The sequence below is a fragment of the Brassica oleracea genome, chromosome C2 (genome assembly GCF_000695525.1).
Source record: "Brassica oleracea var. oleracea cultivar TO1000 chromosome C2, BOL, whole genome shotgun sequence".
NCBI classification, from domain to species: domain Eukaryota; kingdom Viridiplantae; phylum Streptophyta; class Magnoliopsida; order Brassicales; family Brassicaceae; genus Brassica; species Brassica oleracea.
In genome coordinates this window covers 17,737,213-17,759,617 of record NC_027749.1, presented here as the reverse complement: position 1 = coordinate 17,759,617, position 22,405 = coordinate 17,737,213, and the positions used below count along the sequence as shown (strand labels likewise).

At 37.3% G+C, this 22,405-nt stretch overlaps 3 protein-coding genes, 1 long non-coding RNA gene and 1 pseudogene across 7 annotated transcripts; 2 read left to right on the top strand and 3 right to left on the bottom strand.

Annotated features, from left to right (window-relative positions):
- The first annotated feature begins 432 nt into the window (after positions 1 to 432).
- LOC106325084 lies at positions 433 to 2,729 on the top strand. Its single transcript, XR_001266804.1, has 4 exons — positions 433 to 806; positions 1,407 to 1,516; positions 1,614 to 1,796; positions 1,906 to 2,729. It is a non-coding gene; the product is annotated as an uncharacterized LOC106325084 (long non-coding RNA).
- A 1,734-nt stretch (positions 2,730 to 4,463) lies between these two features.
- LOC106325397 lies at positions 4,464 to 5,044 on the top strand (annotated as a pseudogene).
- A 69-nt stretch (positions 5,045 to 5,113) lies between these two features.
- On the bottom strand, positions 5,114 to 7,372 carry LOC106325398. 4 transcript variants are annotated; one of them, XM_013763455.1, is made up of 3 exons: positions 5,613 to 7,372; positions 5,449 to 5,524; positions 5,114 to 5,364 (listed from the first exon to the last, which is right to left on the bottom strand). In XM_013763455.1, exons 1-3 carry the CDS (start codon positions 5,724 to 5,726, stop codon positions 5,189 to 5,191), a joined length of 366 nt encoding a protein of 121 aa, XP_013618909.1. In that variant the 5' UTR covers positions 5,727 to 7,372; the 3' UTR covers positions 5,114 to 5,188. The 4 variants fall into 4 exon arrangements, with proteins under 4 accessions (XP_013618909.1, XP_013618907.1, XP_013618906.1 ...); XM_013763453.1 differs by having other exon boundaries at positions 5,114 to 5,361; positions 5,449 to 5,530; positions 5,613 to 7,371; XM_013763452.1 differs by having other exon boundaries at positions 5,449 to 5,530; positions 5,613 to 7,370.
- Positions 7,373 to 13,272: 5,900 nt separating this feature from the next.
- Positions 13,273 to 14,847, bottom strand: LOC106323585 (splicing regulatory glutamine/lysine-rich protein 1-like). The gene is made up of 2 exons (XM_013761683.1): positions 14,074 to 14,847; positions 13,273 to 13,983 (listed from the first exon to the last, which is right to left on the bottom strand). Exons 1-2 carry the CDS (start codon positions 14,845 to 14,847, stop codon positions 13,273 to 13,275), a joined length of 1,485 nt encoding a protein of 494 aa, XP_013617137.1.
- A 3,166-nt stretch (positions 14,848 to 18,013) lies between these two features.
- LOC106322724 (protein NRT1/ PTR FAMILY 3.1-like) lies at positions 18,014 to 21,884 on the bottom strand. Its single transcript, XM_013760846.1, has 5 exons — positions 21,695 to 21,884; positions 21,403 to 21,620; positions 20,959 to 21,194; positions 20,303 to 20,626; positions 18,014 to 19,000 (listed from the first exon to the last, which is right to left on the bottom strand). Exons 1-5 carry the CDS (start codon positions 21,795 to 21,797, stop codon positions 18,091 to 18,093), a joined length of 1,791 nt encoding a protein of 596 aa, XP_013616300.1. The 5' UTR covers positions 21,798 to 21,884; the 3' UTR covers positions 18,014 to 18,090.
- Between the last annotated feature and the right edge of the window lie 521 nt (positions 21,885 to 22,405).

The window sequence follows — 22,405 nt, the reverse complement described above, 5'->3', positions numbered from 1 at the left end:
CTAGTAGACTTGAGATTAATGATTATTTAGATAACATTCAACCAAAGGAATTTGATGCTTGAGTTATCTAGGTAAATGAGCATTCATCTAGGGATAGAGTTTGCTTAGGATTGTGTCTAGGCCTAAGGTAGAAATAGATTGGTTAAAAGTTGACACCTTTAGGTTGAATCTTGATCACCCAAGATCAATTCTCATAGCCCATGAGTTCTCCCTTTTTATAAGAAAGAAAGCTTGTGCTTTTATTGCATTTTAGGTAGTAAGCTAGTTTCAAATCATCTCAAAAACTGGTAGCACTTAGATTAAGCATGGTCTTGCATTCCCTTTGCATCATAATCACCTAGGATTAGTTCGACAATCTTTTATACTACATTGATTTGATCTTAGACCCTTGAAAAGTCTGGTATCAGACTCCAGTCTCATTGTCGAAAGACTCTACTATAAAAGACAACGTCCAGTCATTCCAGAGATGGACAAATCTCCCTCCGTATGGCGTTTCATCGAACCTCATCCCCTGGATTTTTTTTGGAATATATATGGGTTTCCCAAAATCAACTCATCTTTGAGAACAGAGATTCGACACCCACTAAAACAGTTGGATTCACTATACTCTCAGCCAGAGAATGGGAACAGGCCCAATCTCTGGTGCCTCATCACCTCCCAAAAACCATCGAGACCCTCCCCTATCAGGTACCGGAAGCAACTATCAATTGCTACACAGATGGCTCTTGGAGAGCAGATCAGAAACATGCGGGACTTCGCTGGGTATTCATCGATGGCTCCGGGACGACAATCAACAAGGGCTCGAGGTTCAAGATTCATGTCTCCTCAGCTTCTATACAATTGTCTGCTATAATATTAATTGAATGTGTAAGAATTATTCAATGTAGGAACTAGAAAATAAAATAACATACTCCCTCCGGATATGAATGTAAGATGTTCTATATTTTTATCTTGTATACAAATGTAGAATGTTTTGAGATATAATTAATGCATTTATTTTTAAAATTTAAACATAAATTAAAAAGTAAAATTATGAGTGGTGAAACTTTATTGATATAATCAAAAAGTAACAACTAAAATATTGTATTTATTGTTTCTTAATATGTGTGTAAAACCTTAAACATCTTATATTTAAATCCAGAGGGAGTATGTTTTTCTAGTTAATATCTTACATGCATTTATAGAATTATGGAAGACGATTTCTCAACAAGTTCAAAAATGTATTAATTTATTGATTAAGCTTTTTATGACCAAGAATCTATGTGTAATCCAAGAACTTCTCAGAGTAAACATTTTAACCATTCATTAGATCTGAATCAGTGATTTTTTCATCGTGGTTTCTCAATAAAAATTAATACAAAATGATAAATAAGAGAAAAAAGTGTTTGGGGACTCTTTTCGTGTAGGGGTCGGATTTATAAAGGTTTGAAAGCGGGTCTGAGTTTTCCAATCTAGGGACCCCTTTCGTGTTACGGCAGCGCGTGGAGGAGGAGGGAGGGCTCAACCACTACATCTGGTATGCAGTCTTCATGTTCTGTCTCTCTTCCGGTCTCAGCAGTTCACATCTTATGTTCTTTGGTTTGTCGACTTCTCATTTTCTGCTTTGGAGACAGGGGTACTTCGGAGGGGTTCCTTAACCTCGTCCTCGTGTTAATTCATAGTCCGGCTTCTGAGTGTGTTGGTGCTGGTCTCGTTCACACGCGGAGATAAGATGTGATGCGACTTGGTTTTGTCTTCTATGGCCTTTCCAGTGCATCTCAGTCGATCTCCCTCCCTTCTGTCCTCTCCTCTTCTTGGTATTGTGTCCAGAGCTCTGTTGAAACAGTTCTGGTCTCGTATTGTCTAAAGGTTCTCTTGTTTTCCATTTGTTTCCCATTGTAAGTGCTCGCTTGTGTTTGCTACCAGAACTGGACTGCTGCAGCTTTTGGATTCTCTCTTTGGTTCTCGGAGGAGGCAATGGGTGGAGTCGGGGGTCTTCTCCACTGGAATTCGAGTTTGATCTTCTATTCAGTAGCTCCCGTTGGTGGACTAACAATCCCAACACCATACCCAACTCGTGTTTGGTCATGGTGTGTTGGTTCCCAAATCTTTTATGCAAGTCTGTGGGCTCTCTGGTAATAGGTTCAGCGCCTGTCTCGAATCCATCTTCTTGCTTGTGCTTTGTTGGCGGTGATATAGTATTGTCATCTATTATTTGTCTCTGTTTGTATTTTGATTCTCGGATTCACACCTCATCTCCAAGGAATGGTGCTCTAGTTAATGGGTTCGAAACTGTCATTCAATTTTCTCTGTGGTTAGAGCTTTGGTGAGCAGGATAGGCCAGTTGAGAATGGTGGTTCCCCTCAATGTTTGTGTCCTGTTCCATTCTCTCGAGTTTCGTCCACCGGCAGAAGAAAGAAGTGGTGGGTGATCCTTAATACTATGATCATTAATAATGTATGTCGGCGCCTAATTTGAGAAAGAAGTGAAGATAGAGTGGTCGGTTTCACTTCGGTGGAGTCGGAGTCGTTGACCGCAGATCTACTGTAACGATGAAGGACCGTCCTCGGTCTTTTGAGCCTAGGTTTTTTTCCTTCCGCTTTATGTTCCTTAAATTCTCTATATATAAGTAGTGATAAGCCTAATATATTAGCGATGATTACTGTTTTTCTATTGGTTAGTCGAAGACTTGTTCTGGTGCCCGTTTTCTCGGGCTGGTCATTAATTAATATAAAAGTATTTACTGGTTAGTCTGAGACTTGTTCTGGTGTCCGTTTTCTCGGGTTGGTCACTAATTAATATATATTTATTTTTTCTAAAAGAGAAAGAACGTAGATGAAAGTAGAATCATTTCTTAAAAAAACTCTCCTTTGTGTAAGTCTCATTAGCCCAACGGTTTGACTAAATGTTCATTAATGCTTATACACCAAGAGGTTTGGGGTTAAAATCCAAGAAAATCAAGATTATGTAGATTGTGGAGAAAAAGTGTTGCAAGAGATATTCAGCATGGCGCATGACTGAATGGTGTACCAGACATGGATCTCATAGTCAAACATGTATTCTCATAAGGTGGTAAAATTATCGGCCGTAGAATCGTCTATATAATATTTCTCTTCGTTGTAATAGTATAATTAACTAGAGGTTTTAAAAAAAACTCTCATTTTCATTGGTTTAACTTTCTAAAACAATAATTTTAAATTATATCTAGATGCTTAAGTGTTCGTTTTCTTACAAGAAACTCAAAACTTTTTAATCAAAAACTCTACAAATTATGTTAAAGTACATATGATGCTTTTCCAACTTATTTATTTTCAATATGTGTTAGGCTAACCGTTACAAAATTTCCAAGTTGAGATCTACAAATATGTTGCTAATTTTTTTTCTCTTTCTCTATAAAAATAAGAAAAACTTATCTGACTATTCTTCCGCTCCATGTTAATGTCGCTTTTCTCATCTTTTGTATTACTAATTTACTGATACAACATCTATCCACACTTCTATATCTTCATAAACGGTATAAAAACTAAGAAAAGCTAACAAAATTTAGGAAATTGTAATAAATTCTGAATAAAAGTTTCATGCCAAACGCAGTCCGATCTAAGTTAAACAATCATCCCATAACTAAAGATCAGATAGAAACTCCTATACGGTCAAGAAACTCACACAATGTACACTTACTAGTTACTAGCTTAAACACTTGATAACATAATCATGTTCATGAACTATTGATTACATTCACCATCACACACACACCATGATCAGTCTGATCTACATAAGGACCATCATTTTGCAATAAAGACAGATTGCCTTTTACTAATAAAAAGCCAGTTCATCCCATTTTTATTTCATCTTTTGATGTATCTTCATGGGCTTGTAACATATTTCTATTAACTCTGAAACAAAATAACTGAAAAAAAAAATAAAAAATAAAATAATGGGCCAAATCAATAAAACCCATATAATTTCATATCAGTGGTCAACCACTTTGGAGTTCTACTGCAACCATATCGTGTCCTTTATCCATTTGCATAAGGATCTCGTTAAATTCGGGGTTAATTATGGGCTTCTAACTTAACCAATTGGTGATTGATGGATTGACCCTAAACTTTTATATATTACTTAATGTCCGTTAGAATTCTCGATGTGGGATATAATATCCCTAATACCCCTCGTCGAGATGATGGTTCTTATCGACCAGAAATCTCGGAACTTTAAGACAGTTATACTCGGTCGAGCGAGTCAATTACGACTTTTTATACCCGGTCGGATAGAGTTATATTAATTAGGGGTTTAAGGTATTTAGAACCTGACTCTGATGCCATGTTAGATTCAGATTTAATTATGGGTTTTCAACTTAAAACCAATTGGTGATTAGTGGATTGATCATAAACCTTTATATACTACTTAAAGTACTTTATCAGGAATTCCCATATGGGATATAATATCCCTAATAGATCTCCACTGCTCTTGGAGGAACAATAAAAATGATGTCATTAATGGCACTCCACTCTTCACTCTCATCTGCTTCTCTCTGCTCTTCTTTCATCTCTCAACAGCCAAAACCCTCCATGACTGCTTCTTCTGCATCGTTCAATAACCAATCCACCGTATCCCATCTCTCTAAAAAGGAAAATCGTGACTCTTGTATCTCCAGAGACACTCACTGCTGAAAAAGTCACTGATGTTTCCGACACTCTACAACCAAAACAAGTAAATAACAACAACACTCTACTTCTTTGTTGTGTTTCAAACAAAATCACAAAACTTAGTTGTTGTCTTTAGGTGGTGAAACAACAAGAAGAGAAGGCAAGAGTAGTTCTCAAGTTTGTGTGGATGGAGAAGAACATAGGATTAGGATTGGACCAGCATGTTCCTGGACATGGAACAGTCCCACTAAGTCCCTACTTCTTCTGGCCAAGAAAAGATGCATGGGAAGAGCTTAAGTCAACTCTTGAGGCTAAGCCATGGATCTCTCAGAAGAAGATGATCATTATCCTTAATCAAGCCACTGACATCATCAATCTCTGGCTACAAAGTGGCGGCAATCTAACTTCCCAATAATCTCTTTTAATTTTCTCATTTCTATGATATTTTGTTACTGAGAGTTAATTGTTACAAGCATATCTAAACAATATCCATCACATTCGACATTTAAGATTAAAAACTTTCCAACGGTTTATTGCAAAGAGGATGACAATAAAAGCAAAAACTACTCAACATTGAGTTGTTTCCTAGAAGAATGAAGTATCCTACGCTTGAAGGTGGACATTTTGCAGAGAAGAGCTTCGCCGTATGATTTGGAGACTCTCCGGTCACCGGAATATGTACATGTCAGTGTCACTTTCTTCTCCAATACGCTCACCAATATTGAATATGTTTCTGCTTCTTGAAAGAAACAGAGAAAACAGAGGAACACTCTATTAAGTGAAAGGAGCAAAACATGTCTCATCCAAGTAAACTATGTCTTACCGATCATCCTCGACATTATGTCAGCGATTTTCTCTTGACAGTCACTACATTTGATGTCTGCTGATAAAACAATCTCCTGAATCTAATAGAAGACAAAATCATTACCCGAAAAATAAAAAACACGAGTTTGAATCATTCTAAGTTTTTAAAGAGTAACTACGAACAAGGGGCATGGACAATGAGGCGACAGAAGCTAGACTGCTTTCACTTGTTATTGAAAGCTTGCCTCTTGGTGATGCTACAACCTCTTGCTCGACGATTTCAGACAGAGAAGCCATAACAGTGTCTCGTTGTACAAGAAAGATAAATAACACAAGAATCAAGAATCCAAGAGTGGGAAACGGAGATTGTCGCTATCAGAAAAGGATGAATCAGCAAATCTTGGTAAGTGGATGACAGAAGAAGCCCATCTTTTTCTTTTGCTTCACTCTATGGAGAAAATCAAGTTTAAAGACGCAAGAGACATGTCAACACACAAGACAAGACAGACATATACAAGTATGCTTTGGATCCTTGACTTAATCTACATATTACTAAGTGAGAGAAGGTGTTTCAAAAAAAAAAAAAAAAAATACTAAGTGAGAGAAAGTATTTGGTTTCCTCAGCATAGTTTGAAAAAGATGCTTCACTCACAAAAATGCAACCCCACCAAAATCATTCATAGTAGAGGATTGAAATCATTCATAGTAGAGGATTGATTTTGAGTTCTGACCAAGCCTCAATCAGCAGGCTCAACATGGAGGGCAAGGAGTGCACTCGCCCGGGACTCACCCCAAAAACCAATCAATTCAATAACAAAAGGGGTCCGTCATTTTCTGTTTTTTTCTTTTAGAATAGGGTCCTATAATCTTAGTTTAATTAACTATCAGGTGTAAAAATTATTTTTGTCCAAGTGCCTAATACAATTCTAAGCCGGCCCTGGCCTCAATAAGCTTATTTAGCTCTCTACCTTTGGGTTTCCTTACCCCACTTTGGTATAGCAAATCATAAATAATACAAAAGGGATATTAGGTACAAAGTTAAAAAGGAGTTTAAGATAAACTCACTCACCTTTTCATCAAAGCTAGTGGTTTATTACAAGCACTCTTACAGTCTTGCACATAGGACTAAGATTCATTACCCAAACCGAACCAGTAAAACCGAATGAAACCAAAAAATATTATTTTCGCTTCGGATACAGTTATGACTTCGGTTAAGTTCATCAAGATTTTTATTAAAAAAAGTGGGTCATTGCTTCAGTGGTAGTAGCTGCTTGGTTTTCAAAAAAAAAAACCAAATTAATGGAACAAACAAATTTTTTTTTGACATAATTACCCGAACTAACCAACATTATCAAATTTGACTGAAATTATTTAAGACTTCAACCAAATTAAATCAAAATCTAACTGAAACAAAAAAATTAGATTAAACTCAGCAAAATTTTCAAAAACCAAACTAACTGAATCCCAAACCAACCAAGCAATTTTTATTCGATAAATTCCGGTAAGATTGGACTAACCAAACTAACCCAGCCACTAAAACTGAAATACCCAAACGAACCGAACCCGCGTGCCTACTTGCACAGATAGTAAACTCTCGAAGAATTATAGCAAAACGAAATAAATGATGGCTTTCGCCTTTCATGTAAAGGTCCCAATTTTCACAAGACATCAATTTTTACCAGCTAAACGCTTACTTGCAACCAAAGAGTATTTATTTCATATACTGGTCCCAATTGGATGCTGCGCAAAACAAAACCCTTATGGGGACATGGACAAGAACAGAATTAACTTACGTACCATTAATATAATCATGTGTCCTGCAACGTCCGAGAAATCAAATCAAGTTCATAGACCAATGCTTTTAAGTTCAAACTCCAAAGAAACGCCTGGAGTAGCCAATTATCCAGTCGCCATTAATATATGTAGGGTGGGCGTTCGGGTTCGGTTCGGATCTAATCGGGTTTCGGATTTTCAGGTTTAAATATTTCAGCCCCATTCGGGTATTTCTAAATTTCGGTTCGGGTTCGGTTCAGATCTTTGCGGGGTTGGAGAATCCATTTAAATTATTTTTAAAATTTTAATATTCATTATATGCTTAAAATTTCTCAAAATCAATAAATCAAAATAATATATTACATATGTATTTATATAATAGATGTCAAAATACCTAAAATTAACATATAAATTGGTTTGATTTAAATATTTGGATTGAAAATCAATAGATATTTCAAGCATTGTGGTGTTTTGAATATATTTTAGCTATTTTAGACATTTACTTTTGACTATTTATGTATATTTTTAAGTATTTTAGACAACTTTAAAGTATCTTATATATTTTGGATGTTTTTAATATATATTAAATCTAAAAATAAGTAATATATTTAGGTATATAAATCTATTTCGGTTACATTCGGGTACCCGAGATACTTCGGTTCGGGTCTGTTTCGGTTTCGGTTATTTAGATACCAAAATTTTGAACCCGTTCGGATATTTAATCAATTTCGGTTCGGGTTTGGTATTAATTTTTCGGATCAGATTCGGTTCGATTCTTCGGATCCAGGTTTTTTGCCCAGCCCTAAATATATGAGCCTCACATCAGCTAAGAACATCATCATCGTCGGTTGAAGAGTATCTCAACCATAAAGTAATAACTAAAATAAAAAAGTAAAAGAGAAGATGAGGGAGGATTCTGCTTTGAGAACCTTTAAACAAGATATGAGAAACTCTCAAGCAAAATATCTTTATATCACTAGTTTATTTTTTTTTGTTTAAAATTTTAATCACAATGATAAATTATATTAGTATTATATATTAAAGATACTAAGGTGATAAATAAATCAATGCTGATGCTCTAATGCAACTAATAGGATGCTACCAGATGATGACAATGGAACTAGAGCTGACGTGGCAATAAGAAAGTCATCAAGATACTTGGAATAGAAGATGTGACGTGTGTTTGGAGAGCAGCACCGTTGGGGGCTGACTGTGATTTTAGTGGACCGATAGAATTGGAGAATCGCTGGAACATGATTAAAACCATGGGATGCTTACCCCCTGCTGGCATCACGTCAGCTCACGTTGCACCCTGGATACTTTGGGAGATCTGGACAGCGCGAAATAAACTGACAACTTTGCAATTCAACCACTGGATGCGCTATCAAGAGCAATATCTGCTGCAAGATAATGGCAAAATGGACAAGGTGAGAAACAAGAACACAAAAGCCACCCCTTACCAGCTACGGTAATCCATCAAAACGCCACAGTGCTTAGAACGGATGCGGCATGGAAGGAAAGCACGTTGACAGCGGGGTTCGGCTGGGTAACATTGTCTGCAGGTACTACTTCTTCGTATGCAGAAACGAATGAGCATGTTTATTCCCCGCTGATGGGAGACGCACTTGCTCTGAGAAGGGCTCTTAAGTACTGCAGAGAGAAACAGGTTCCACATATCCACTGTGAATCTGACTCTACCTTGCTAATCAACAGCATAAAGCATGGAAACTCCATCCCGGAAATCTACAGAGTCGTAGCGGATATTTTGATTATGGCGTCTGATTTTTCCTCTTGTTCCTTTGCTTGGGTCCCTAGAGAAAACAATAGGAACGCAGATCTGCTTGCTAAGCAGATTCTTGTTGTTAATGAGGCATTGATGTCCTCCACCTAACACTTTTAACTTTTTTTTTTTTTTTTTTGGCATCAAAAATAAAACTTTATTAAGTAACTAGAAGTTCAAACAGGCAAGCTTCATAAGCAAGCCATGGGGGAATCTTGGTATCCAAGTAACAGAAATCATGAGCTCGTGATCGTCCTGCCTTTGCAAGGCAGTCCGCACGGACATTTTCAGTACGTCTTATAAAGCGGATAGAGCAAGAAGAGAATTCAGAGCTCAGAAAATTGATCTCATCCAGTTCAGGTCCTATGGCTGGCCATTCCTGCGGGTTTTGAGTAAGGCGAGTCAGTTGTTGGCAGTCTGATTCGAAGCAGACCTCATTAACACCACTCTGTCTTGTCTCTTTCATTGCCCAGGCGAGGCTCTCAGCTTCAGCATGCAATGGCGAGGAGGCACAATTTCCTTTCCTTACTCCCACGAGCTTAACTTGCTGCTCTTCAAAAAGGATGAACCCCTAGCCGGCTTCTTCGTTCTTGTCCTGCCAGGATGCATCAACTTGACATCTCCATTTACAGTCTGGTACTTGTCTCTCTTCCTGTTGTAGTGAAGTTCCTTGGTCTTGTACCGCATCAGCAACTTCCTCTACCACTTGTGCTATGGGCCACGTTTCCGCTTCGCTGCTTGCGAGCTGGATCGTATCCATCGGCGACACATCCTTTCCATTGAAGCATTTTTCGTTACGGGCTTTCCAGATGTACCAGATTAACCAAGAAAACATCAGCACATTTCCGGCTAGTAGAGATGCATTTGCTATATATCCAAACAGGGTATCAAGGTTTGTGTATACTGAAGAACACGAGAATACTCCCGGAGCTGATGGTATTGTCGACAATGCCCAGCACTGCACAGCTGGTGGGCATTCAAAAATGATATGATTGATAGTTTCTTGTTCAGCCCCACACCGCTGGCACGTCGCATCTATCCCGCAGTGCCTTTCTTTCAACTTGCTTGCCGACGCCACGAAACCTGACATCATGTTCCAGACGAAGTGTTTAATCTTGCGTGGACACTTCAGTTTCCAAATCGCCTTCTTAAGAGCAGTTGTGCTTGGTTCCACTATTCCTTCGTTTTCTTTCTGCCTTCTTTGATTCACGACCGTAGCATAACCCGATCTAACAGTATAGTTTCCAGAGCTAGTGAAGCTCCCAGAGTAGCTGTCTCTTCGTCCTGTCTTACTTATTTTAAGCGATAGGACTCGGGGGACATCTGTCGTAGCAATAAACTCATGAACCATGTCGGCATTCCACATTTTGCTCTCGAAGTCGATCAGATGATGGACCTTCAACCCCAGGTCGATGTTCGCTATGCGTGGGAGAGCTGCTCGGGCAGGTGTATCAGGGATCCATAGGTCTTCCCAGACCTTTGTTTCTGCCCCTGTTCCAATGGTTCTTTGCAGCCCATCCTTTAACACATGCTTTGCCGCCATTAAACTCGTCCAGCCAAGAGATGGATTATTGACCTTACCCGTTAAGAGAGGGTTCGTATGTCTATAATACCTTCCTTTTAAAACCCGAGCCAACAGGGTATTCGGCTTGGTGAGAAGGCGCCAGACCTGTTTAGCCAAGAGGGCTAAGTTGAAATCTCGGAAGTTCCGGAATCCTAAACCTCCTTCTTCAAGAGGTACACAAATTTTATCCCAGGCTACCCAATGTAAGCCTCTATTATTATTTTGTGTACCCCACCAAAAATGCGCCACTGCGGCGGAAAGTTTATTACAGGTATCAATGGGGAGAAGGTAGCAAGACATAACATATGTAGGAACCGCTTGTGCCACAGATTTTATCTGGACCTCCTTGCCCCCTCTAGATAAGAGTTTACCCGACCACGAGTTGATTTTTTCATTCATACGATCTTGAACAAAAGAGAAGACTTGCTTCTTTGATCCACATATTTTTTCTGGCATTCCCAAGTACATACCCATCCCACCTTCTTTAGTGATACCAAGAGACCTTTTCAGGTCAGATTTTGTGGACGCTATGATCTTAGAACCGAACAGAACTGAAGATTTTTCTTTATTCAGTTGTTGTCCTGAGGCTGTTCCATAGACGTCAATGATGCGAACCAGTTCTTCGCATTGAGATTGCTCCGCTTTGCAGAAGAAAAGGCTGTCATCAGCGAACAGAAGGTGGGAAATCGATGGACTTCCTCGTGCTATTTTAATCCCGGATATCTTCTTCGTCTCCTCCGCTCGTTTAATATGAGAGATCAGGACCTCAGTGCAGAGGATAAACAGGAATGGTGATAGAGGGTCTCCTTGACGAAGGCCTCGAGACAGTTTTATATGTCCCTTTGCTTTGCCATTAATCAAAACCTGATAAGAGACAGAAGATACACACTTCATGACCAAGTGCACCCATTGTGCATCGAAACCAAACTTTAATAGCAAAGCTTCCATGAAGCGCCATTCCACCCGGTCGTAGGCTTTGCTCATGTCAGTTTTAATCGCCACGAATTTATCTTTACAGCTTTGATTTGTCCTGAGAGCGTGGAACATCACCTGAGCTACGAAGATGTTATCTGTTATCAGTCTCCCCGCCACAAAGGCGGATTGCGTCTCAGAGATGATATTGGGTAGAATACTTTTCAGTCTGGAGGATAGAATCTTCGAGATGATTTTGTACCCAACATTGCAGAGACTAATGGGTCGAAATTCTGACATCGAGGTTGGTCTCTCCGTCTTGGGAATTAGACATATGTTGGTCTGGTTCAGTCTTTCATCAAAGTCGCCCGTAATGAAAAATTCACGAACCATGGCGCATACATCTTTGCCTACCGTTGCCCAAAAATGATGATAGAAGAGGCTTGTCATACCGTCTGGCCCGGGTGCTTTCTCTGGATTTATTGCAAAGGTCGCCTCCCTAATCTCCTCATCCTGAGGGATTCTTAGTAATCTCTGATTCATCTCATCGTTAACCTGCGCGGCAATATACCGGATTGTGTCATCAATAGTTGATGGGTTCGACGAAGTGAAGAGTTGTTGAAAGTACATCGTAGCCACCTCCTCAATACCCTCCTCCGTCTCCACCCAATGGTTCATCGAGTTTGTTATTCTAGTTATTCGGTTCCTGGCTCTTCTTTGCTTGGTCTTGGCATGAAAATATCTCGTGTTTCGATCTCCTTCCCTTAGCCAGAGCATACGACTCTTCTGTTTCCAGTAAATCTCCTCCTCCCTATACGCAGCACACAGTTTCCACTTGAGCTCCAGTTTCCACTTGAGCTCCAGTTCCTCCTCGCTGGATACTGAGTCATCCGCCTGCGCCTTATCTATTTTCTCCTTCAGCTCTGCGATGAGGATCTCATTGTTTGATGGGTTCTGTCGCTTCCATTTAGATATGGCCCTCCTCGTTCTACTAATCGTTTCATACAAGCTCGAGTGGCTATCAGATACCGACGACTCCCAATCGGCCTTAACCACTTCTCTAAATCCTTCTTTACTCATCCATCGCTTGTCAAATTTGAAACTTCTTCTGTTCTGTTTTTCTTTGGAGAGAAAGCGTACTAGTATGGGTCTATGATCAGAACCCCACCGAAGTAAATACTCCACATAAGTGTGGGGAAAATTATGAAACCAATCTTCATTTCCGACTGCTCTATCAAGACGACATTCTACTCTTCCTGCTCTTGTTCTTCCTGCCCAAGATAAAGAGTTTCCTACGAAGGGAAAGTCAATCATTCCACAGCTTGATAGCATATTCCTGAAAGGTAGAAAGGACGAGTCAGCACGCCTTCGTCCTCCTCTCTTCTCTTTATTGCTTATTATCTCATTGAAGTCGCCCAAGAGTAGCCAAGATCTGTCTCTGTTTGCATTCAGTCTCAAGAGTCGCTCCCAAACATCACCACGGTATTCAACCACCGGATCTCCATGCACAAAGGTGATAAACACCTTGTGTCCTTCCACTTTTGCTTCAATATCTATCATACGATTATTAGCAAACTTAATATCCACATCAGAAGCATCCATATAAAATAAAGCCAGTCCACCACTACGACCAACCGGGTCGATGGTGAACAAATGATCATAACCAAATTCAACTTGAAAGTCTTGCAAAAAAGTAAAATTATTTTTTGTTTCTGAAAGAAAAAAAAAACTAGGATGAAAACAGCGATACAACTCCCTAAGGTGTTGTTTTGTCAAGTAGGCTCCCGCCCCTTGACAATTCCAAGCGATTGCACTCATATCTGAGTACTGGGTGGTTTCTGGGACCCCACTGAACCTGATGCAGTAAACAATTTCCGGCCTTTCAAAGAAGACGGATACACCTCATTACGAGGGATAGCAGAAGAGCCAGACACTCTTGAAGAGTTCCCACGATTATGCTTCACCATCTTGCCTTTTGGGGAAGCTCTTCCTCTGATCGCTAGCTTTTTTGATGCAGCAACTCCTTTTGCATCTGGGCTTCGTGTTCCCCGTTGCTTTCCGTGAGGTACAAGTGATCTTCCTCTCGGGGCTTTTTGGTTCTGTTTCAGAGATTTTTTCCTTTGACTTCTGTCAGCTTCTTCATGAGGTTGTCCTGACGCCAGTTTGGGAGTCTCTTTGTCCTTTCCGACCTCTGCTGCCTTATTTTGTAGTTCTAAGGTCTTGGTGATCTCTTGCGTCTCAGGTACCACTACATCATTTTCCATCCCTTCTAGGAGGTCGTCTTCGTCGATCATACTTTCATCCATATCAAAATCAATACCAGCATATTTGTCAGCCATTTCGTTTATCTCTTCTTCAGTTAGAAGGTCATCTCCTTCCGGTATTGTCTCCTTCTCTAATCCAGGATCCCCACTTTTACTTGTCTTACATATCTCCATGCCTGGACCTTCATCGTTATGAGCCCGCAGTGGTAAAACACCTTCTGGAAATTGCTTAGGAGAATTCTCATTTGTTTCCCGGTTCGCCTAATCCCCAGGGATATTTATACCAGTTGGTTCTCTTATCGTGAGAACTCCATTAGAGCTTCGGTTAGAATCTATGTAAGCATCCTTTACAGTCTCCTCTGTTGCTATAGCTTTTCCTTTGAGGTTACGGATTCTCTCCTCGTCTTCCGTGTCTCGCCTAGTCTTAGGAATTTCTTTATGTCCTGGTTCTTTTCTTTTCACTGATCGAATTGGTCTCCACTCCATTCTTGTCTCTTGTCTCCGATAATGATCATGTCGCCTTGTTGGAGTATCACCTCTTCGTTCTCTAGGATATTCAGAAATCGTCCGCTGCGAGTCTGGTGAACTTCGGTATGATCGATTAGTTCGCGGAGAGAACTCCTGCCTATTTCTTTCCTTTGGGTGTACGCGTTCTCGCGTTTGATCTCTGTTCCTATCTTTGTTCCCATGACTTATTTCTTTTACTCTCCAGCTGGAGGATGAATATGAGTCTCCACGACCCCTGTTATTAAAGCTTTCCGATCCACCCCTTATCCCTCTCAGGTTCTCTCTCGTTGAGCGTTGATATGTGTGATATCTCTCCCGATCTCGGGGAACTATTCCTTCCTCCTGCTGTTGGTCCAGTCGAGTCCAGACTTCTTTAGCTCGTGTATCTCTCTTGAGAGAGATTCTGTTGCGCAGATCTCCATGGTCTGATCTTTGAGCCGATTCTGCATTAACTCCAAAGCTCCTACGGGCGGTCATATCCCTTGATGTTCTGTCCTGGCCAGCGTCTTGGTGAGTTCTGGAGTATGGTTCAAATCTCATATGCGCCTCACGACTTGCTGGTTTATCCAGTCCCCTCGTTGAGAGAGAGAAAGCCTCCTTTGCTGCTAGTTCTTCCATCTCCTTCTGTTTCAATCTGTTAATTCTGTTATCCTCTCTCTGCGTTGGAGACCTAACACTTTTAACTGAATGAATGAAGTAGTGTTTCAAAAAAAAAAAGATGTGACTTGTTTTGTTTAGTTATTTACTTGTTCAATAACAAACCTAGTCTTTAGGAGAATTAGTTCTGCATTTCTACTGGGTTACCCTTTTGTCAAGAGTTGTTAAACTCCACTTTCCATTATCCCCTTTTGTAATGAGTCCATGACTCCATTTGCTTATGTTGTTTCTTTTTTTTTTGTGCAACTTGTTGTTTCTTATTTAAGTCAATGAAAAACATAGAAATAGGTAGTCCAAACTACCAAACAAATCTCGTCAGCTTTTATGTTCTTGTTACAATTCTACTTGTATTTGGCTCTGAAGAGGGACCTTGGCAGCAATCTAACACAAGTAAGAAAATAGTATATATTATGTAGAGAATGATGTTGAATTTTAAGGTGAAAAAGATAAGCTTTATTTGATGACACATAGGTTGCATGAAAAGAAAGATCATGTGACAACCCGTCATGCGGACCCCAGATTTCACAGCGCTGCAGCGCACCGACCTTAACCCCTCACCGTGGGAGGAACTGCCTCCCACATCCACCGGTAGGTTATTGATGCGTTTGGCGTTACTCGAACCCAAGACCTCACCTTTTAACAACTCTCGACGAGACAAGCTGTCACCAATTGACCTGCAGTTGTAGCGCTGTGAAATCTGGGGTCCGCAGTACGGCTTGTCACAGATCCCAACTCAATGTTAATGACTAAAAGACTAAAACCTTAGAGAGCTTATAGTTATGCTGCTGTTACATACTCTCAGGCCCGGTTCAATGTTTTCACAAGACCCTGTGCTTTATATTAAACGGGTTTGTAAAAAGTTTTGTTTAAGATAATGATAAAACCAAAATAGGTTAAGAAAACAGTGACATGTTAAGATTCGTAGTTTGAAAAATATCAATTTTTGTTTTAAAAATTAACGTTAAATGTACATGCTCGTGGTTGCTCCTTCCTTAACGATGCTACATTTATCTGCATGCAGTAGAATTCTATAAATTAATATTCAGTAAATTAATAAACATGGTAAACTAATAAATTTTCCTGCTTGCAAGCAGAGCCGACTCATTAGGGGGGATAAGGGGTACAACCGTTCCGGACTCAAGTATGTGTTCCTCCGTATAATAATAGTTAAGGCTCCAATTTTTTTTTTATAAAAAATTATAAACAAAATTAAAAAATGCCCAAAATTATTTGTTATGTATATAGTTTTATTTTCGTTACAAAATACTATTGATTAAATTTTAAAAGTATTTTAAACATTATCTGAATATAAATTTTAGAGGGTAAATTTTTTTTTGGCGCTAGGGTCCCTAACAATGTTAAGCCGGCTTTACATTCAAATTAGATTAGTTCAAAATATGAGATACATCTATAAAATAATAAGATAATATATGTTTTAGAAAATTCTATATAAACATATGGTTTCATTAAAATAATAAATTAACAATATGTATGTATATACATTTTATATAGTACAAACAAATAACTGTATTATTTCTTTATATTCATAATAAAATTATCTTTACATTTTCTTAATAAGTCCATATATTCTGATGATATTTAGTAAAATTATATCTATAACTATATTCAAATTCTTTTATATACACCAAATAATATAATAAAAGCTATATGAAAATCACATTTCATAATTTTAATTAATGTATATACGCTAAAACAAAACATTTTTCTTATTTTATAAAAAATATATTTAAAAATAGAAAAATATAAAAAGAAATTTGTTGTAAATTAATAACTCTATAAATTAATAAAATAATAGTACCAAAATTATTAATTTATAGATTTTTAATTGTATATTCACACCTGTGTATTTGTTGAATTAAAAATATTTAGAAGATCTTGGACCCTAGATCTAGAAGAAATTTCAGAATTTGTTTTAAGCCAACTTATAAGTAGTGCTCTTATATAGTTTATTTATAAATTAATATGAAGAATGAATGAAATGCTATTTAATTTCTTTAAAAAAATCACTTTTTATAAACAATAGAATACAATCAACTGTTTATGAAAAATAGTACATTTAAAACACTAGATATATAGCTTTCTTATATTTTTTATACGAAACCATTCAAAAACTTTCGTATATGTCAAATATTTCAATGATAGTCATTGAAAAAAAATTAAAAATAACTTTTTGTGTTTTGATAATATTGTTTTCTCAAAAATGAAAGTATTTAATAAGATTTCTAACTATCTTATCGTATCGGAAAATCTTAAATTCAATTAAAAGTATCACCAGTTATATATATAAATGCATACATTTGTTTACAAAAATTCAAGATTCTAAACATGATGATTCTCTTAGGACACTGTAACAATTATTTTTCTAACTACAGAACGATCAATTTTAATTATTTATATACATTAATAGGAAATAAACTAAAATGTCCCCTTAGACTAAATGCCCTAATCGACAGCTCGGTGGCTTACCCTCTGGACCGGCCCTGGCTTTTGCACTCCTTGCACACCTTTAGTGATAGGTCTATGTACTCTATATTCCATCCAAAACTTGCTACACGTATTGAAAGCTCTATGTCCACTGTTACCTGTATGTACAGAAACAAATTTGGATGTCATGACGAGCTAAATCTATATTCAGAAAAAAAACATTTTGCATCACAATAATCTAAAATCCAAAATCGCACTGAGCAGATGCCCATTAGATAATATGTACTTCAAAAGAGGAAAAACATTACAATAGGCAGTTAAAGGCTACCCAACCGAAGAGCCCAATACAGAAGTTCCCACGAACTTGACATTCTCACAATCCAAGGATTTTAATTTACATTTTATCGATAAGATTGTTACTCAAAGCTAGGATCGTGCAGACAGCTACTAGAAATTCAATTATGTAACTCTGCAACTGTTCATCATTAAGTATTGTTTGAAGATGGCTCAGAATAGATCTAAACCTTGTCTACCCGACTACCAAGTCCGAGATCTTGAGAAGATACATCTTCAACCCAGTTCAAATCGGTTCAGGTGTTTGGGTTAGAATATTTTGGAATTTTTGGTTTTTCAATGTTATGTTAATTCAGTTTGGATTGGTTTATTTATCCGTCTCAAACACTAATATGAAAAAGTCACTCTTTCTGTTTTTATTGAATTTATAAACAATATTATTGAATTTACACATACACAAGAGAATCATGCATCAACTAAACTCCTATTGAATAGCTCTAATTCATCTTTAAACGGACTATTGACTTCCTTACTATGATACACTTGAACCGGTTTATACGTGTAAATCTTGGCACACCAGAGATAATACACGAGATTAACTACTTGTAACAAGGTGATTAACCAGTAAAAGTATTCAAGCTTTCCTCGGTTTAGATTGTTATCCGGTAACCAATTGCTTCCATCCGATTTAGCACTGAATTTATGAACCAAAGTCACAAGCAAAGTGCTCACATAGTTCCCGATCGAAATGGCCATCCAAAAAAGCGCCATGGCAGTACTCCTCATACTCTCTGGCGCTTGGTCATAAAAAAACTCCAAATGTCCGATCGACATGAAAGCCTCGGCAACTCCGTGGAGACTGTACTGAGGAATCAGCCAAAGAAACGAGATAGGAACCATTGTGTGTGGTTTATCCAAAAGGCCATGCTCGATAGCAACATGCTTGCGCTTGATCTCAACAAATCCAGCGACAAGAGTTGCGATGATCGAGATCACGAATCCAACTCCCATACGATGGAGGAATGTGATTCCTCGCTCGAGACCGGTGAATTTTCTGGCTATTTTTACCAAGAAGCGGTCGTAGAAGATGATAGTGGAGAGCATTGCAACGGTTGTGAAGACGGACATTGAACCGGCTGGGATTTGGAATGATTTGGTTAAGTGTCGATTCGTGGTTTTGGCTTGTTGAAGAGAGAATGTTCCTTGTTGAGCATAGGCTGTGATTAGTAGGATCCCAGAGGCTCCAATTGGACCCATTCGGATCACAGATTTTAGCTCTTCGACTCGGTGGACGGTGTTTAGCTTCCATAGGTTTGGGATTTGACCCGGTTTCAAATTGTCTTCGTCAGTCACTATCGCTGCTTTATCCAAGAAACTAAAAACAATCAACATAAGAGATAGCCATCAGTAAACAAATGTAAGCATAAACGACTAAAATACAAGTTTTAATCGTTCATAATGTATTAATAAACTATGTCAAATGAAATGATTTTAAAGATGTTATTCGTTTATGTATTTTAATTGATTTTGGTATTTATATAGGATTTACAAAACCAAATAAAATTTCTTAGTTTCAAATCTAACATATAGCATTTTAGTATATACGAATTTATAATTATTCTTCGGAGTTGACTATTTGTATTTTTAATAAATAAATTATCTAAATACATTGTGAAATCAAATCCATTAGCAAAATATGTATGATTAAACAACACATGGTTTAACTTATGATTTGTAAATCTTAGAATCAATAACACATGATTTTAATATGTGTTTTAAAATCTTAAAACGAAGAGATCGTAAAATTGAATAACACATGGTTTAACTTATGCTTTGTAAGTAAAAAAAATTAATAACACACGGATTTAACATGTTTTTTAAAATCGTAGAACGTATAACATCGATTAGTTTGAATATTTTAATTCATCAAAATACACAACAAATCATTTATACTCAAACTAATGTTTTAGATCTTGAAAACTGAGCAAGGCAAAAGAGGTGACAAATGAACAATTAATTACTAGTTATCTAACTATAACTATTTCGAAATGTTTATATTTCGAAAACTTAGCAATTATTATTATTATCTAAATATTACTATTTTGAAATGCTTAGATTTTGATAACTGGGAAGATTATTACTAAGTATATAACCATTATACTATTTTTGAATTGGGTCCAATAAAAATCCATTTTTTGCAGCATACTATATAATATATGCCAAAAACAATAAAAATGACAACTTTGATGTGTTTGTCGTGGCTTGAACTATGCTCACGTCTTCTTGCTTTTGGAACTTTTATCTTCAATGAATCATCACCGATTACAAATTAAGATTTATTTTGTGTCTTTTTATTTTTAATTTTTGATTTGTCTTGTTTCACCCAGTGGACAAGTTGTTGTACAATTACTCAATGGTTTACGTTACTATATTGATTTACTCTTCAGGTCGTATCATTTTCTAGTTATAAATTTAGATTTTTCTACGAGTCCTCGTGACTATCTGGATATAGTCATACGGACCTAATCTGAAATAAATAATTCGATACTAATAAAGTGTTAGTTGATACTAATATAGTATAAAATTTCTATATGTGAATTTCTAAATTATATATCATATTGGTGATATATAGAAATATAGAAACTGGAGAAAGAAAAGTCATCAATAAAAATATTACCTCATGTGTTTGGTGTGTGTGAGATTACCACCTAAGGAGATAGGAGCATCAATTTCATCGTTGGTATAGAGAAGTGTAGGATCAGAAACCATCCTCAGTTTCCTTTTGCGAAATGCTGAGACTGCGACTTGTATTAAACGGGTAAACGGACTACCGGATGGAATCAAATGACGGTAAAGCCGGAAACCGCCGACAAAAGCAATAACGGATAAGAACATAGCAACTGTCGGGATGCCTAAACCTAGACCCCACCCAACGTTATCTTGGATGTACACAAGAACCGTCACTGCCACTAAATTTGCTGCTCCCATGCAAAAATAGTACCTAATCATTCAAAAACATCGAGAAAATTATAATTATTTCGGGTTATAACTTATAATATCTACATAGTTAACTAGAAAGAAACTACTATATCCATTAAACACATGCTCATAATTCAAAATACGACTTTTGGACATCTATATGATTACTTCTTTTTTTACTAAGAGACCTATAATTAAGAAATTTGTTTTAGTGGTTTGCTTAGGATCCATGCTCATCCTTTTTTTACATCATAGTAGTATTACAAAGTCATGTTAGCTAGGAATCTACGAAAGGAATCTAATAATTTTACTTTTATGTATATAGATATATCAAGAAAAGTATTTAATAACTACCCGTTGAAGTAGTTCCAGGTTTTGGTGGTTTGCTTAGGATCCGACTCGTCGAACTGATCCGCACCGAAAGCAACAACACATGGTCGGATCCCACCCGACCCGAGAGCTCCAAGAAGAAGAGCTATGTACAGTATACCCAACTGTGCTGTGTCTGCTACTACACAAAGCTCTTCTCCTTTACACGGTGGTGGTCTTAGCGTTGGTATTATTGCTGATATCGTCAGTAGTGTCATGCCCTGTAAGTGTTTTTTCATTTTACCATATATCGTTAGAACAATTAAATTGATGTAATGTTTATTGTTTTGACCTGAGGTCATTGTAACAAAAAAACGCTGTCATATTTTTTTGTTATAACTTTTTTTTTGTTATAATTTAATACAGCAAAACCCGTTCCTACAAAAATTCAAGAATTGTTTTCTGAATTAACGTTATATATAAACGTACGATTTGGTAGATGATGGAAGCGAAAGTGATGGTCCAAAACCGGCCCGCGAAGGAGTCGGCGACAAAGGCACCGAGAAGAGGAGTGAGACTCGAAGTTCCGGAGAAGTTAGTGAGAGTGTTGGCTGCTTTGGTTAAGGGAAGGTGAAGCTGTGTTGTTAGATAACTTATCATGTTTGCGTGAAACCCAACCACCGCCAGTTTCTCACATATCTCGTTAGCTGATAATAACCATCAAATTATTAATTAGAGATGATCAGATTCATATTTTTCACACAAAAAGCTCAAATCATACCGAAGATGAAGGGCATAGTAATCAATCCTCCCTTTGGTCGACTTGAACTCCCATGAAACTGTTTTTCTTCTTCACTGATCTTGTTCTTGCTCTTCTCCTCCATGTTCTTGAATGTTGCTTGTAATGATTAGTTAACTATGTTTATGTATTTTGTTTGTTGTAACTTGTAACTGTTGAAATTAGTATTAACCAGGGGGCTATATTTATAGGCTTTTTGGTTTATAAATGCTTTAGAGCATGATTAACCCCGGTTTCTTAGTCGGGTTTTTAACTCATGATTTGACATTTTTTTTTTACATTTTTTTGCTAAAAGACAGCTCTTATATCTCTTATTTAAGAGACGGTTCTTAGATTTTCTTAGTTAAAATATAAGAAAAGATAAAAACCGTTTCTTAGTTGAAGATAAAAATTCTAGTTAAGAGACTGGGTTAATGATCATCTTAGTGGCTTATGAGTACGAGATCTATAAAAGAACACGACAGTGACGTCTACAGATTCACAGCCACAAATTAAATCAGATTTGGTTTACTTGGATCGGAATATCAGCATTTTCTACTAGGATATCAGCATTGAGTAAATATCTAAGAGAATTCCTTTCTCAAAAAAAAATATCTAAAAGGATTTCTCATAAATAAAAATTAAACAAAGAGGGTAAAAAGCAAAAAAAAAATAATTGAGAAACGTCTTTTATTTAAAAAATTTAAACATATT